This window comes from Artemia sp. Qi Xiang Cuo, chromosome 4 (genome assembly GCF_049724085.1).
Source record: "Artemia sp. Qi Xiang Cuo chromosome 4, ASM4972408v1, whole genome shotgun sequence".
In the NCBI taxonomy this organism is placed as follows: Eukaryota; Metazoa; Arthropoda; class Branchiopoda; order Anostraca; family Artemiidae; genus Artemia; species Artemia sp. Qi Xiang Cuo.
Window position 1 is genome coordinate 52,909,428 of NC_142797.1, and position 18,376 is coordinate 52,927,803.

Sequence of the window (18,376 nt, forward strand, 5' to 3'; positions counted from 1 at the left end):
ACAGCCTCTTAGTTATATTAGGTGCGGGTCACCTTGTTTGTATTTAGAAAAATGCATATGTTAAATGAGGACATACTTTCTAATATTGACGGTATTAAGGTCATTCAACTAAGATCAGCAGAACATTTTCTGTTGAATTGCTAGATCTAGCTTCCCTAAAAAACTGATACCTAAAATTTCGGATTTTAAGGCTATTCAAATAATAGATACATTGTTAGTGAAATCTCGTCGGTCAATACTTTGATTTATCATTTCTTAGCAATTTTTTACATAAACTTTCAGCCATGAAGACATTTTGCGTCAATAACAGTCAAATAAGACAACATTTGGCTACTTAGCTTAATGACCTTCTAAAACAATTTTGTCAAGCTAAATGTTTCAAGGAGGCAAGTGCCGTGAATAGTTTTTAGGGAAGTTATATTACAGTATACAGTCTGAAAAAAGGAAAACTGTGCAAATTTGTGTTGTCATTCAAATAAAGCGATTACAATTTCTTCAAATAACCAATTTTTTCAGGCAAAAATATCGAATTATTTTCTTCAGCGCTCAAATATGTCAAATTGATGTCTAAAAACAGAAATAAAACAAATAAAAGCAGTATAATCCATATTTTGTCAATATAGCGCATTGAATAAGTGGACCCAAAGGGAGGACAAAGAACCCCCCCTCCCAATTGTATGCAAAATATACACAAAAATTGGAAAACTGTGTTAAATTCAAAAAGCTGAGGAGGCTAAGGGCTCTTCGTAATTACAAAAAAAAGCTCGGAGGTATATAACAAAAACCGTAACTGCTACTTTAACTACCTAAGGACATGAACAAGTTCAGCCTAACTAGCTCTATCCTTAATGCGAAATACACACGACTAGTCAAATGATGCAACCAAACATAATCAAAGGATTTATTAAGTGATTGTTGATTTATCCCATGTTAAAAATCGGAAATAGTACATTTTTAGCCGCTATTGTTCAATTTCTCCAAGGAGATTCCCCAAATGAGGTTAAAAGGCAATCAGACATTGATCTTAAAGAAAGCCTCAGCTCTCGGTTTTTAGAACATATCAAACAGTTCACTGTAACAACTGTAAGTAAAGAGCAACTACTGCTAATAGTAAATAAATATACTAATAAAAAATTGAAAAGGAAATGATCTTGATGAAAATGAAACAATCAGATTCTGCATATTAAAAAGCTTTTGGAAAAATGTTTCATCCCCACTCTACAAAAATGCAAATTTTAGATTTTTTTAAAGCCTTTTTTATTTATTTTTTTTTAGAAGAAGAGTCAAGGATGTCTGTTTATCCGTTTGTTTTTCTTCAGGGGCAACCGTATCGAACTAGTAGTCCTACGATATTGAACAGGGCTCAATCAAATGGAAGGTGAAAATTCTAGAATTTTTTTTTTAAAGAAAAGGAGATTGTGCTACAGCAAAATCACGTGTTCTGCCGCCTTTCTGTGGCGTAAAAGAACAATTTGACCCTCATAAATTTGATTTTTGATAGTCCCCTCCCCTTAAAAATATTTTGGGAGATGTATTTTTAGGGATGATTATCGCTCAGTGATAATTCATGCATTGTTATATGAAGTATTCATACGTTATAAAAAACTAAATTAAAAGCAAACTGTAAAACTAACAATACAACAAATTAAAACCATACAATAAACGAAATTTTATTATACAAATAGTAAATTAGAATTTAAGAGACAAGACTCAGGGGGGGGGGCATTCTCTCACACATTTAAGAGAGTCACTGATCAAATAGTTGGTAGTAACAAACTGTAAGTAAAGAGCAACCTATCACATTAAAAATGTTTTCAATATATGGAGCGCCGTTGAAAAAGGAGGATATATCAGGAACAGTAGATAGCTCGAAAATACCTTTTTAAAATTGACACCCTCCCCCCAAAAGAACAGAATACATATCTGCCTTGAACAAGCACAAATACAGGAAAGGGATAGAAAGCAATACCTTGAGAGATTATCTTGTAATTCGCCGTTTGTACTTTCCTTAGCATGACAAGGAAACGATGAAGGAGCAATGTTCTCTTCAGTTTGTCCTCTTGACTTAAAAAACTTCTTTGGTGCAGGATCAACGGCAGTTTCAGAATTGAAGACAGGTAAAGGGACAGCCTTCGCCTTCTTTCCTATACTATACTTACCTGTTTAAAAAATCAAACAATTAGTCGCCTTGTCTAAATAATTCTTTATATGATAACACCTTATATTTTTTTTTTTTGCACTACAGCTGAAAAGGGTGTTCCATATAAAGTTACTTATCACTGGTGTTCGTTGCACTATTTGCATTGATCTTTAAAAAATTCTTTGAGCCAACATTAAGCCTCCCTGATTGAAAGACATACATTTGAATCATAGAAAACGTATTTTCTTTGTGTTTTCTATAATGTTGCTGCAAAACACAGCAAAAAGTCATATTAAGAAGTTTTTTTTTAGCACTTCATGTAGAAGGCCAATTCTTTAAGTCAAGACAAGGCCTCCTGGTCGAAAGGCACACATTTGAATTATAGAAACGTATTGTCTTCTTATTTTCTATGATTTCATTAAAAAAGAAAAAAAACTGAAAAGTCATATTAAGAGCAACCTTTTTAGCTTATCATGAAAAAGGTCCATTTCTTTAAGCCAAGACTAGGTCTCCCTGATTAAAGGGCACACACTGAAATAATAGAAACGTGTTTTCTCCGCATTTCCTATAATTTCTAATCCTGGAAAAGGCCCGTTTCTTAGAGCCAAGACTAGGTCTCCCTGATTAAAGGCACGCATTTGAATCACAGAAACTTCATAGAGTAGGTCTATTTCTTTCAGCCAAGACTGGGCCTCCCTGAATGAAAGGCACACATTTGAATCATAGAAACGTGTTATGTTCGTTTTTTCTATAATATGATAATAAAGCAAAGAGAAATCTTATATTAGGAGCTATATTTTTTTAGCTTTTAATGGAGAAGGCCCATTTTTTGGGCCAAAATGAACATCATTTTTTAATTCATATATTACACACAGGAAAAAGCCTTTGACTTTTTCTTTACTTGAATCTAGTATAATACAAATCAAAGTCCCTGGGGGAATATAAGGTTTTTTATAGAAAGCGTTGTCATAGAAACTTCAAAAAGGGCTCATTCAATTGGAAATTGAGAGGGGCGGTGCCCTTTTTAATAGTTGAAAGTGATTGGAGGTCAACTAACCCCCATCTCACGCCAACAGTTTCGCCACACACATCTAAGCAAAATTATGAGACAGCCTTTTTGTTCTAAGTAGTTGAAAGGTCCAGAAATTGTGTCTTTAAGGATTACAAACCCCCCACAGCCCTCAGAGCAAAAATTGTAAGCTATGCCCTCGGGGCATATAAGGTTTTTATAGAAAGCGTTGCGCGTAGAAACTTCAAAAAGGGCTCAATCAATAGGGAATTGAGAGATTTACTGCCTTTGTTAATAGTCAAAAGCAATCGGAGGGCAAATGCCACCCCCCACGCCTATCATTTCCCCAAACACTTCCTAATTTTGATATAGACATTTTGTTGAACGTAGTTAAAGGGTCTGAAATTATTTCTTTGAGTATGACACCCCCCCCTCCTCACAGCCCTCAGGGCTAAGGTTGTAAGTTATGCCCTGGGGGCATATAATGTTTTTATAGAAAGCGTTGTCGTAAAAACTTCAAAAAGGACTCATTCGATTGGAAATTGAGAGGGGTATTGACCTTTTTAATAGTCGGAGTATTCGGATCATCCCCCCCACGCCCCACGTGGGGGGCGTGGGGGTGATGATTACGCCCCGCGTGGGGGGGGGGATGATCACGCCCCCCACGTGGGGGGGGGATGAGTGTTTACATATAGTATTGGTTAATGTGAAGTATAAAGACGTTTCAGGGGGGATTTTTTTCTGATGAGGGGTGTCGGAGGAGGGGGTTACGGGGGAGGATCCTTTCATGGAGGATGTTTCCTTGGAGGAAGGGACATTTCTATGAAGGGGGCGCCGGATTTCCCAGCATTATTTAAAAGCGATCAGAAATTAAATAAAAATAAATAGTTTTATTCAACTGAAAGTAAGGAGCAACATTACAACTTAAAACGAAAAGGAATTAGTACGTATATGAGACCGTTCACCCCCTAGTCAATACCTTTTTCTTTATGCTCTAGTTTTTTTAGTACTTTCAAATAAGCTATCTATTCTAATTAACCGGCCTTTGTGATTCAGGGGTTTGTGATTCGAACAAAATTCGAACTTTAGCGTAAAGAGCAAGGTATCGACTAGGGGGCAAACTCCCTAATATACGTAATAAAATATACGAATATAGAAGTTCGTTACGTAAGTTAATTCGTAAGTCAGAATAAAATTTCGAGAAAGACAATCATCCCCCCCCCCACGCCCCGCATTTTCCCAGACATTTCTGATCACCATTTTGATATGGCCATTTTGTTCAACGTAATTGGAAGGTCTGGAAATTATGTCTTTGAGGATGACAACCCTCCCCCCGTAGTCCTCAGGACAAGGGTCGTAAGTTATGCCCTAGTGGTATATAAGGTTTTTTATAGAACGTTTTGTCATAGAAGCTTCAAAAAGGACTCACTCAATCGAAGACTGAGAGGACTAGTGCCTTTTTTATTAGTCGAAAGTGATCAGAGGGCAAATGCCCCCCTCCCCCTCACGCCCATCATTTCCCCAAACACTTTCAATCAAAATTTTGAGACAGTAATTTTGTTCAACGTATTTGAAAGGTCTGGAAATTATGTTTTTGAGGATAACATATCCCTCCATCCCTCAGGGCAAGGGTTGTAAGTTGTACCCTCGGGGCATATAAGGTTTTTAAAGAAAGCACGGTCATACAAACTTCGGAGGGGGCTCATTAGATCGGTAATCAGACGCTCTATTTATATTTTAAGAGTCAAAGTGATCAAAGGGCAGCTACCCCCCCACACACACACACACACACGTTGTATTATCCCGAAATGCATCTAAAAGAAATTTTGAGATAGCCATTCTATTCAAAATAGTCTAAATATCATATAACAAGGCTTTTGGGGTTGAACCAAACCACAGAGATTAGAAGCAAGGGTTGTAAGTTATGCCTAGGAGGTATTTCAGATTTTTATGGAAGGGATGAATGGTTGTTCAACTTTAGAAGAGACTCAGTCTTTTTCCCTGAAAAAGACTATTTCAATATAAAACGAACAGAAATTAATTTAAAAAAAAAAATTCCACAAAATAAGTTTTCAAACAAAAGTAAAGAATTACATTAAACCAAAAATGAACAAAAAAAGAATAAAATAATCTACCAATAATTCAACTACCACAAATCAGTATCAATAAATAAATGAAAACCAAAAACAAATAGAAATTAAAATAAATAGCAGAGTCAAACACAAAACGAGCAGAAATTAATATGAGTAGGGTTATAAACCCCTATGCTTTCTGAAAGCCAGAATATAATTTGTACTTTCCTGAAAAAAAAAATATTTTAAATGTTTTAACTTTTATAACTTTAAGAAATCAAAAACTAATCGAGAATTTAAGGAATAAATGTATCCTTTTTAGATTATTTTACTATTTTTTTTATCATTTTTGGTTTAATGGAGTTTTTTACCTCTTTTTGAAAAACTTATTTGTGGAAATTTTTTTTTTTTTTTTAATTAATTTAAGCCAAGGGATAATACGTTTCCTGTGTAGGGTCTTCGGCCAAGACGATTCCAATGGTGTACTTTTTGTTTCAAAGCGATGTCATTTTCAAGGGGGGTTCAGTCTATTTTCTTTTATTACAATAGGACGTGTTTGTCCTTTACTAGGTTGTGGCTGCCACTGCAACCATGACTTTAGCCAAATCTTGGCAAGCTTAGTTGAAAAGCTTTACCATTTTGCCCATTAAAATATAGGTCATTCCTAAGTGGCATGGTGGAGTTACAAATACGCAAGTAAAAATTCGATAGGTGACAAGACTAAAAAAAAAAAAAATTTTAATTTTAAACCATATCAAGAATATTCTTTAATATTCAAAATCAAGGAATCTAACAGATTACAGAGGAATTTTAAGTTGGATCGACCATTCAAAAATGTTATTCAACAATGATATCATGGCACTTATGTTTTCTTTCTTCTTTATTTTGTCTCTCTTTTAAGTTGAGGACTGGCAATGTTTATAATATGTAACTGTTGCATTGTCTAGATACATTTTCTAAAACAGAAAATTCAAACCTAGCTTTTACTAAGTATACTAAGGGTGTGACAATCTCTGTCAGCCTTAGGCTCCAGAAACAAAACTGACTAATATACATTCCATTTTGCACTTTTGAATGTTTCAGTTGAAAAAATGTGTATGTAAGAACACCCACAAAGAAGTTTTCACTTGAGACATAGGGTGGAGAGAAACAAGCAAGGAAATGCATGTTCTGACACAAATTTCTTTAAAGTGACTATGTATATTTTAGCCCTCTTTGAAAAAATGTGTCTGTTGCAGCCAGATTACAAAAACAAACTGATTATTATGCTGATTAAATAGATTACCATAGGGACCCAGGTATCAAACAATTTTGTTACATGTTTCTTGTATGTTACTCCTCTGACGTCCTTTATATTTCCCTACTTTCTTTCCTCTATTTTACATTTCCCAGACTTAGTCTATGTTTTTTTTTTGTATTATTTTTGGCCATAACTACTGCTCAATAAAATTTCAGAATGGACTCGCCTTGTTATATGTCTGATATTCCCCAAAAATAGGCTTATACCTAAGTCATTATATAGAATATGTTTCTGACATTAAGGGAGTTTAGCACGAATAAGAGCATAATTATAAACCAAAGCCAAATAACTTGGTTTGAAAACTTAAAAATGTAGGCTACTTTTTACTTGTGCACATGCAAGTCACTATCTCACCATGGATATGTGTGCATGCACAAATGCCCATAGTTCCAACCTACAGAGGATGGGAAAACGAAAAGAAAGAAAACTCAACCACTTTAACGCATGTTTAATGCGAATTCACAATTACAAGAAGCATTGGTAGTGCAGTGTTACCCAGTAGCACAAGAAAAACTAAAAAAGAAATTTATTTTTATTAGAATATTTGGTTTTATTTGAAGGCCCAAGTTTTTGGATAGCCTGCAATTTTCACTAAGTAAGCAGATTACTTAGATTCAAATTTTTATACATTATAAAATAGTTAAAATTGGTTAGGCTGAAACAAACTTAGGGTAGTTAAAAGAAAATGAAAGAATATGCTTATGGACTGATTGTGCCATTAGTAAACCAAAGAATATTGCATTGTTCTATTAGTTGTCCATACCTGCATTTTTAAGCAGATTAATGCAAAACCATTGGCCTTCCTTGGCAGCATCATCCACTTTCTCCTTTTGTATTGATTTTGTTCTCTTACCCAGTTCCCTGGTGAGACCCTAGCATCAATCAAAACAAGAAAATTCTGACATTAGACAACAGAAAAAGTGATTAGAGATTAGATTCCATCTCCAAATCTGGATATTACTTGTCTTAGATATTAAGTCCAGCAAGATTCAAAGTCTTGGGTGAAGTTTGCCATATATGGAAAGAGATTACCAGAGATAATGCTGCAGGAAAATTGGGATGCACAGAGAAATAAAGTGAAACAGCTATATGTAGTTTTCCTAAAGACAGTAGTAGGAAAGGAATAGGATTAAATCTTAGAGTGTATACAGTTTCTCTGGATGTTATCTAGTTATGCTAAATGGCAAGTAAAATGCATTTCTGAAAATACAAAATCTTTTGAAATTCTGAATTTGTTATGCTCTATGCAACTGAAAGTTTAATTAACCATTGCATCAAAATACAATAATATTCTAACTTAACGAAAATATTCAAATAATCTAACTGAAAATAATTTAATAAAAAAAACTTACTTCCATTTGTTGCAGCATCACTAGAAATGCAACTACTTCTCAGGGATGTAAAAGAGGTTATGCCCCATTTTCCTATGACTCCAGCTGATTTTGTAGCAGCAGGCCTATTGGCTGCTCCGGTAGAATCAGCCTTCAAGAAATGTGGTCAAATAAAAATAGTGAAAGCAAATACTAAAGTTGTTTAGTGATTTATTTTGATTTTTTGCCTGTGCATATTTTAAGTTATTGCTTTTTTCCCCCACTCCACTTTTTCAGTGCAACTGTATTCAGATCCCTCACCAAGTTTCTACAAGAGGTTCAACACCACCTTATCTTGCTGGTCAATGCAATTTAAGGTAATTTTAAGGTATATAAGTCATAGGATTATTTACATTGATGTGTAAGTGTGCATAAGCTATTGACCCTCTGGATTTGTGTTCTGCAATTTAAGGATGCAGCACCTACAGTTTAAAACCACGTATTTGTTTTTTTCATATTTGGTTTAAAAGACGTATTTTTTCATTTTTGTAAATGGTTAAGTACATTTTTTAACACTAATTTATCAAAATTTCTTTTAAATTACATTTTATTTCACTTCTACAACATTTTTTGGTAAATGATAAAGTAAATATTTGAAAGCACAAATTTATTTCAAAATAGTTCGACAAATTTCATTCAGAAATTTCAGACATTAACCAAAATTGACACATTTATCCAAAAATATAAGATTCCTCCATCTTACTTGCTAATTAGGGCCTACCAGTATTCTGTAGCACAAACCAAATGTTTATAATTCCGAAAAAAACCCACTGATTTACACACCAATATATTCAAACATATAGCCATACACTGAAAAACAATATCAGTCTACAACTACAAGCATAGAAAAAACATGTAGATCAGGTAACCCGCACAGAGGTCTTTCCGATTAGCAATATTGAAAGAAATCAACTTGGAATGAAGACATCTTTCTTTTCTTTTCAAAGTTGTTCCTATTTGTGTTACCTTTTTTTTCTTTTGTTTGTTTGCTGGGCTAGTGGGGTGTGGTATTTGCCAAATAATGATTTGGCAAAGAATAATTTTAATACAAGGAGGATATCGTTTTGGAATTGTCAGGGCTGGAGAACTGCACAAGATGCGATTGAAACTCTTTTATCGACATCTAATACGGGTATTTTAGGCCCATGTGAAACTTTTTTAGACGAAATTTCAATTGGAAGTATTCATGTTGAAGATTATTAATTTTTTCACGTCGGTCGAAGTAGACAAAAACAAGGTGGTCTTGGTGTTTTGGTTAATAATTGCATACCAGCTCGCGCAAGGCTAGATTTTTTCCCAGTGAATATTGAACCGCTTTTTGAATCTTGTAGTGTTGAGTGTTTTTTTCCAAATAATCAGAATTTGCTCATTGTAGTTATTTATCGTACTCCGTCAGCTAGTCAGGTAGAATTTATAAATCATTTTGAAACTTTGTTGGATAAATTAGGTAGTCTTAATAATCCTTATCTAGTTATGGGAGATTTTAATATTGATTTAATGATCCTTGTATCTGCTAACCAGAACAGAATGGATAGAAACACTGTGCAGTTTTTAGAATGTCCGTTAGCTCATGGATTAAACCCTGTATATTTTATGCCATCTAGGATAACTGATAGGTTATTTTCATTAATTGATAATATTTTTTCACCTTATAGCACCGTTAATATATATGTCATTCCTGATGATTCATCTGGTCACCGCATAATTATGGCTGATTTTCCGCTTTATTTCCCGTATAATAAAAAAAGGTCATACAAAGCGTCGAGACTTTTCGTATAAAAATTTGTCAAATTTTATAGAAGCACTTACTGACGTTGAGTGGAGTCTAGTAAATAATGAAAAGAATCCAAATCAATCCTTAGATAAGTTTTATGGTATATTGACTGAAAAGCTTGATCAATTTTATCCGTATAGAATTCCAGTTGGAAAGAGAAATGCTCCAAGAAAACCTTGGTTAAATGAGTCCCTTTTGAGGTTGATAAATGAAGAAAACCATTTATATAAAATCAAACTGAAGTATCCTACACAAATAAATATAATACGTTTTAAAAATTATAGAAACCTGTAAGTAAGGACTCTTAGAGAAAGTGAAAGAGCTTAATATGAAGATTCATTTCACAATTCTGACTCTCCCCAGAAAATTTAGAGTTTGATTAATTATAAAATTGGACGCAATAAACAGTTTTCGCATCCTGAGGTATTATCATGGGCAGCGCGATAGCGCTGCCTAAGTAAAGAACGATGTGGGCACAATAAATTTTTTTTTTTTCTCCATACCCGGGAACTTCGTATCAAAGGAGTTGTCGTAGAAACTTCGAAAAGGGCCATTCGATTGGAAATTGGAGTGGCTAGTGCCCTTTTTAATAGTCGAAAGTGATTGGAGGGCAATTAGCCCCCCATGCCCATTATTCCCCTAAACACATCCAATCAAAATTTTGAGATAGCCATTTTGTTTAGCGTAGTAAATTTCCAGTTGAAAAATATGGTTTTGAGGACTACAATCCCCCACAACCCTTAAGGCAACGGTTTTAATTTAAGCCCTGGTGGTATATGAAAGCAATGTTGGCAAATTGTATCTTTTTTTTTTTTTCTTTAGAGCAGGGCACTTCGTATCGAAGTCGTTGTCGTAGAAACTTCGAAAAGGGCTCATTCAATTGGAAATTGGAGTGGCTTGTGCCCTTATTAATAGTCAAAAGTGATTAGAAGGCAACTAACACCCCTTCCACGCCCACCATTTCCCCAAACACATCCAATCAAAATTTTGAGATAGCCATATTTTTCAGCATAGTTGATGTCCAGATAAAAATTATGTTTTTGAGGAGGACATTCCCCCACAGCCTTCAGGGCAAGGGTTGTAAATTATGCCCTGGGGGCATATAAGGTTATTATAGAAGGCGTTGTCGTAGAAACTTCACAAAAGGCTCAGTCGATTGGAAATTCAAAGGGCTAGTGCCCTTTTTATTATTTTAGTGATTGGAGGGCAACTAGTCCCCCCCCCGCCCATCATTCCCCCAAACAGCCATTTTATTCAGCGTAGTTGACTTCCAGTTAGAAATTATGTTTTTGAGGAGGTCACTCCCCCACAGCCCTCAGGGCAAGGATTGTAAATTATGCCCTGGGGGCATATAAGGTTTTTACAGAAGGCGTTGTCGTGGAAACTTCACAAAAGGCTCATTCGATTGGAAATTCAAAGGGCTAGTGCCCTTTTTAATATTCAAAAGTGATTTGAGGGCAACTAGTCCCCCCCCCCCCTGCGCATCATTCCCCGAAACCCATCCAATCAAAATTTTGAGATAGTCATTTTGCTCAGCGTAGTTGATTTCCAAATAGAGAATATATTTTTGAGGAGGACACTCCCCCACAACCCTCATGGCAAGGGTTTTAAGTTATGCCCTGGGGGTATATAAGGTTTTAATTGAAGGCGTCGTTATAGAAACTTCAAAAAAGGCTCTTTCGAGTGGAAATTCAAAGGGCTAGTGTCCTTTTTAATAGTCGGAAGTGATTGGAGGGCAACTATCCCCCCCCCCCGCCCATCATTCCCCCAAACTTATCCAATCAAAATTTTGAGATGGCCATTTCGTTCAGCGTAGTGGATTTCCAGATAGAAACTATGTTTTTGAGGAGGAAGCTCCCCCACAGCCCTCAGGGCAAGGGTTGTAAGTTATGTCCTGGGGACATATAAGGTTTTTATAGAAGGCGTTGTCGTAGAAACTTCAAAAAAGCCTAATTAGGTCTTTGATGATGACAACCCCCCACAACCCTCAGGGCAAGGGTTGTAAGTTATGCCGTGGGGGCATTTAAGTTTTTATAGGACACATTGTTGTAGAAACTCAAAAAAGGGCTCATTCGACTGGAAATTCAAAGGGCTGGTGCCCTTTTTAATAATCGAAAGTGATTGGAGTGCAACTAACCCCCCTCTCACGCCCACCTTTTCCCCAGACACATCCAATCAAAATTTTAAGATAGCCATTTTGTTCAACGTAGTTAAAAGTTCTGGAAATTAGGTCTTTGAGGATGACACCCCCCCCCCGCAGCCCTCAGGGCAAGGGTTGTAAGTTATGCCCTGGGGACACATAAGGTTTTATAGAACGCGTTGTTGTCGAAACTTCAAAAAGGGCTCCTTCGATTGCAAATTGAAATGGCTAGTGCCCTTTTTAATAGTCCAAAATGATTGGAAGGCAACTAGCACCCCTTCCAGGCTCACCATTCCTCCAAACTCATCCAATCAAAACTTTTAGATAGCCTTTTTGTTCCAAGCAGTTTTAAGTTCAGGAAATTATACCTTTGAGCAGGACACTCCGCCCACAGTCTTCAGGGCAAGGGTTATAAGTTATGCCCTGGGGGCAAATAAGTTTTTATTGAAATCTTTGTCCTAGAAACTTGAAAAAGGGCTCTTTGATTTCAAATTCAAAGGTCTAGTGCCCTTTTCAATAGTCGAAAGTGATTTGAGGGCAACTAACCCACCTCTTACGCCCACCTTTTCCCCAAACACATCTAATCAAAATTTTTAGATAACCATTTTGTTCAGCGTCGTTGATTTCCAGATAGAAATTATGTTTTTGAGGAGGATTCTCCGCCACAGCCCTCAGGGCAAGGGTTGTAAGTTATGCCCTGGGGGCATATAAGGTCTTTATAGAAAGTGTTGTCCTAGAAACTTCAATCAAGGATCATTCGACTGGAAATTCATAGGGCTGGTGCCCTTTTTAATAGTCGAAAGTGATTGGAGGGCAATTAACCCCCCACTCACGCCCACCTTTTCCCCGCACAGCTATTTTTGAGATAGCCATTTTGTTCAGCGTAGTGGATTTCTAGATAGAAAATATGTTATTGAGGAGGACACTCCCCACAACCCTCAGTGCAAGGGTTGTAAGTTATGCCCTGGGGGTATATAAGGCTTTTATAGAACGCGTTGTCGTAGAAACTTCAAAAAGGGATCATTCGATTGGAAATTGAAATGGCTAGTGCCCTTTTTAATAGTAGAAAGTTATTGGAAGGCAACTAAAACCCCTTCCATGCCCACCTTTTCCTCAAACACATCCAATAAAAATTTTGAGACAGCCAATTTGTCCCACGACGTTCAAAGTTCACGAAATTATACCTTTGAGCAGGACACTCCCCCCAAAGTCTTCAGGGCAAGGGTTAAAAATTATGTTCTGGGGGCATATGAAGTTTTTATTGAAAGGGTTGTCGTAGAAACTTCAAAAGGGCTCATTCAATCGGAAATTGAAAGGGGTAGTGCCTTTTTTAATAGTTGAAAGTGATTGGAGAGTGACTAACGCCCCTCTCAGGCCCACCATTTTCCCAAACACATCCAATCAAAACTTTGAGATATCCATTTTGTTCAACGTAGTTGAAAGTTCTTGACATTAGGCCTTTTAGGATGATAACCCAATCAGAGCCCTCAGTGAAAGGGTTGTAAGTTATGCCCTGGGGTCATATAAAGTTTTTATTGAAAGTGCTGTCTTAGAAACTTCAAAAGGGCTCATTCAATTTGAAACTGAAAGGGCTGGTGCCTTTTTTAATAGTTGAAAGTGATAGGATAGCAACTAACGCCCCTCTCACGCCCACCATTTTCCAAAACACATATAATCAATATTTTGAGATATCCATTTTGTTCAACGTAGTTGAACGCTCTGGAAATTAGGTCTTTTAGCATAATAACCCCCTCAGAGCCCTCAGTGCTAGGGTTGTAAGTTATGCCCTGGGGGCATATAAGCTATATATAGAAAGTTATTGTATAAATCATAGGCAGCACGGTCGTACTGCCCAACTAACGAACGGGGACACTCGAGAACGAGACAAGAAACAGGGACTAAGTACAGAGAAGGACACTCCCCAACAGTCATCAGGGCAAGGGTTATAAGTTATACCATGGGGGCATATAAGAACGATGTTGACACAATGTATTATTTATTAATTTTTTCCTTTTGAGCAGGGCAGTTTATATCCAAAAAGCATTCGTAAAAATTTCAAAAAGGGCTCATTCAAATATAAATTGGAGTGGCTTGTGCCCCTTTTTAATAGTAAAAGATGAATGGGAGGCGACTAACACCCCTTCCATGCCTCCTATTTATCAAAACACATCCAATCAAAATTTGGAAATTTCCATTTTGTTCAGCGTAGTTGACTTCCAGATAGAAATTATGTTTTTGAGGAGGACGTTCCCCACAGTCCTTAGGGCAAGGGTTGTAAGTTATGCCCTGGGGGCATATAAGTTTTTTTTATAGAAGGCGTTGTTTTAGAAACTTCAGAAGAGGCTCATTCGATTGGAAATTCAAAGGCCTAGTTCCCTTTTTAATAGCCGAAAGTGATTAGAGGGCAACTAACCCGCCTCTCACGCCCACATTTTCCCCAAACACATCTAATCAAAACTTTGAGATAGCCATTTTAAGGTTTGTATATAACGCGTGAAATCTTTTCGTAGAAACTTGAAAAAGGGCTCATTCGATTGGAAATTCAAAGCGCTAGTGCCCTTTTTAATAGTCGAAAGTGATTTGAGGGCAACTCAACCCCCTATCACACCCATCTTTTCTCCAAACACATCCAATCAATATTTTAGATAGCCATTTTATTCAACGTAGTTGAAAGTTTTGGAAATTAGGTCTTTGCAGATGACAACCCCTCCCCCCCCCCCCCCAGCCCTCAGGGCAAGGGTTGTAAGTTATGCCCTGGGGGCATGTAAGGTTTTTATTGAAAGCGTAGAAACTTCAAAAGGGCTCATTCAATTGGAAATTGAAAGGGCTAGTGTCTTTCTTTTCCTTTCTTTTTCGGAAAGTTGTTGTAGAGATTTCAAAAAGGGGTAATTTGATTGTAAATTGAAATTGTCCTTCTTAATAGTCGAAAGCGAGTGAAGACTAGTTAACCCCCCTCTTACGACCACCATTTTCCTAAAAGAAATCAATCACAGTTTAGAGATATCCATTTCATTCAACATAGTTGAAAGTTTTGGAAATTATGTATTGAAATATGAAAAACCCCCCTAGAGCCCAAAGGGCAAAGGTTGTAAGTTCTGCCCTGGGGACTTATAAGATTTTTATAGATAGTTGTCGTAAAACTTCAAAAGGGGCTTATTCAATCGGAAATTGAGAGGGTTAGCGCCCTTTGTAATAGTCGAAAGTGATTGGAGGGTAACTAACCCCCCTCCCCCCCACCCGTCCTCCCCCCACATCCAATCAAAATTTTCAGATAGCCATTTTGTTCAACGTAGTAGAATGTTCTGGAAATTAGGTCTTTGAGGATGACACCCCCCCCCAGCACTCAGGGCAAGGGTTGTAACTTATGCCCTGGGCGCATATAAGATTTTTATTGAAAGGTTTGTCGTAGAAACTTCAAAACGGCTCATTTGATTGGAAATTGAAAATGCTAGGGCCATTTTTTGATAGTTGAAAGTGATTGGATAGCTACTACTCCCCTTCTCACGCCCGCCATTTCCCCAAACACATCCAATCAAAATTTTGAGATAACCATTTTGTTTAACGTAGTTGAAAGTTCAGGAAATTCGGTCTTAGAGGATGTCAAACACCCTAACAGATCTTAGGGTAAGGATTGTAATTTATGCTCTGGGGGCATATAAGGTGTTTATAGATAGCGTTGTCATTTCCAAAAGGGCTCATTCGATTGGAAATCGAAAGGCCTAATGCCCTTTTTAATAGTCGAAAGTGATTGGAAGGCTTGACATTTTTATAGTTAAGATCGATGTGGGTATAATGTATTATTTTTCGCTGTTGTTGTTGTTTAGACCAGGCACTTCGTATCGAAAGAGTTGTCGTGGGAACTTCGGAAAGGGCTCATTCGATTGAAAATAGAAAGTGCTGATGCCCTTTTTAATGGTCTAAAGTGATTGGAGGGCAACTAATCCCCCTTCCACTCCCACCCTCCCACGCCCACCCTACCATTGGCTCGTTATGTTTAAATACTAAATTTTGCCTTAAGATTAACTAAAAACGCACTGTGTTAATCCTTATCCCAAATATAGCATCTCAGCAGTATCCCACAAAAGTCTGTGGGTATTATATTCAAATATTCGGGACTACTTCTCCTCTTAAAATTTAACCAAATCAAAATAGCGTAAGTGTATCCAAGCTATCAAAGAAAAAACAGATTTTTTTTTTTGCGAATGGTATCAAGTTTTCTATTTCAGGTCAACTAGATGAGGTATGAAACTAAATTAAACAGTACTATTTGTGTCCAGATTTTTAAAAGGGTTTATGTTGTTAAAAATTGCTGAAAATTTTTCTCCAGCATACAAACAGCAGCCCAAACTATAAAGTCTTAAAAAACGAAAAGCTTTAGCGAATTGTTTTATTTTTCCCTGAAAAGACTTTGTCAATATAAAACGAACATAAATTAATTCAAAAAAATTTTTCCACAAAATAGTTTTTTAAAAGAAAAGCAAAAATCCATTAAACCAAAAATGAGTACAAATAAAATCAAATAATCTACCAAGCGTAAAACTACCACAAATCAGCATTGATAAATAAATGAAACCCAAAACGAAAAGAAATTACAATAAATAACCGAGTCAAACTCAAAACGAGCAGAAATTAACATAAGTTGGGCGCAAAACCACTATGCCTTCCCAAGGCCAGAACAAAATTTGCACTTTTTGCACCCTGGAGACTCTGGGGGATTTGTCATCCTTAAATACATAATTTCCAGAACTTTCAACTACGTTGAACAAAATTTTTATCTCAAAATTTTGATTGGATGTGTTTTTGGGAAATGGTGGGCATGAGAGGGGGGTTTCTTGTCCTCCAATCACTTTTGACTATTAAAAAGGGCACTAGCCATTTCAATTTCCAATTGAAATTCATTCAATCGGAAATTGAAATGGAAATTGAAAGGGTTAGTGCCTTTTTTGATATTTGAAGTGATTGGATAGTGACTAACGCCCCTCTCACGCCCACCATTTTCCCAAACACATCCAATCAAAATTTTGAGATACCCATTTTGTTCAACTTAGTTGAAAGTTCTTGAAATTAGGCCTTTTAGGATGATAACCCAATCAGAGCCCTCAGTGCAAGGGTTGTAAGTTATGCCCTGGGGGCAAATAAAGTTTTTATTGAAAGTGCTGTCTTAGAAACTTCAAAAGGGCTAATTCAATTTGAAATTAAAGGGCTAGTGCCTTTTTTAATAGTTGAAAGTGATAGGATAGCGACTAACACCCCTCTCACGCCCACCATTTTCCAAAACACATACAATCAAAATTTTGAGATATCCATTTTGCTCAACGTAGTTGAACGTTCTGGAAATTAGGTTTTTTCGGATAATAACCCCCTCAGAGCCCTCAGTGCTAGGGTTGTAAGTTATGCCCTGGGGGCATATAAGCTATATATAGAAAGTTATTGTATAAATCATAGGCAGCGCGCCCGCGCTGCCTAAGTAAAGAACGGGGACACTCGAGAACGAGACAAGAAACGGGGACTAAGTAAAGAGGAGGACACTCCCCCAAAACCCTCAGAGAAAGGGTTTTAAGTTATGCTCTGGGGGTATATAAGAACGATGTTGGCACAGTGTATTATTTATTAATAATACATTGTATCAAAGAAGTACTACGTATCGAAGAAGTTGTCGTAGAAACTTCGAAAAGGGCTCATTCAATTGGAAATTGGAGTGGATTGTGCCCTTTGAATAGTCGAAAGTGTTTGTAAGGCAACTACAACCCCGTCAACCCCCAACATTTCCCGAAACATATCCAATCAAAATTTTGAGATAGCCATTTTGTTCAGCGTAGTTGACTTCCAGATATAAATTATGTTTTTGAGGAGGACAGTTCCCCATAGCCCTTAGGGCAAGGGTTGTTAGTTATGCCCTGGGGGCATATACAGTTTTTTTTATAGAAGGCGCTGTTGTAGAAACTTCAAAAAAGGCTCATTCTATTGGAAATTCAAAGGCCTAGTTCCCTTTTTAATAGCCGAAAGTGATTAGAGGGCAAGTAACCCGCCTCTCACGCCCACCTTTTCCCCAAACACATCTAATCAAAACTTTGAGATAGCCATTTTAAGGTTTTTATATAACGCGTTGTCGTAGAAACTTCAAAAAGGGCTCATTCAATTGGAAATTTAAATGGCTAGTGCCGTTTTTAATAGTCGAAAGTGCTATTGGGCGCAAAATCGAATGATTCCTTTTTGAATTTTCTACAACAACGCTTTCTATTAAAAAAAACGTATATGCCCCCAGGGCATAACTTACAACCCTTGCCCTGAGGGATGTGGGGGGGGGGGGGGAGTGTCATCCTGAAGAAAATAATTTCCGGACTTTTTAACTACGTCGAAAAAAATAGATATCTGAAAATTTTGATTGGATGTGTTTGGTTGGGTTTGAGAGGAGGTGTTAGTTACCCTCCTATCACTTTCGACTATTAAAAGGGGCACAAGCCCTTCTATTTTCCAATCGAACGAGCCCTTTTTGAAGTTTCTACAACATTACTATTTATAAAAATATTATATGGCCCCAGGGAATAACTTATAACCCTTGCCCCAAGGG

At 36.8% G+C, this 18,376-nt stretch overlaps 1 protein-coding gene across 1 annotated transcript in view; it reads right to left on the minus strand.

The window, feature by feature from the left end:
* Nucleotides 1-18,376, minus strand: part of wapl (cohesin release factor wings apart-like) — a 92,712-nt gene that overhangs the window by 65,633 nt on the left and 8,703 nt on the right. The window contains exons 2-3 of the mRNA XM_089088398.1: nucleotides 7,874-8,003; nucleotides 1,970-2,159 (exon numbers count right to left, since the gene is read on the minus strand). Of these exons, the coding sequence (XP_088944524.1) occupies nucleotides 1,970-2,159; nucleotides 7,874-8,003 (320 nt within the window). The remainder of the gene's footprint in view (nucleotides 1-1,969; nucleotides 2,160-7,873; nucleotides 8,004-18,376) is intronic.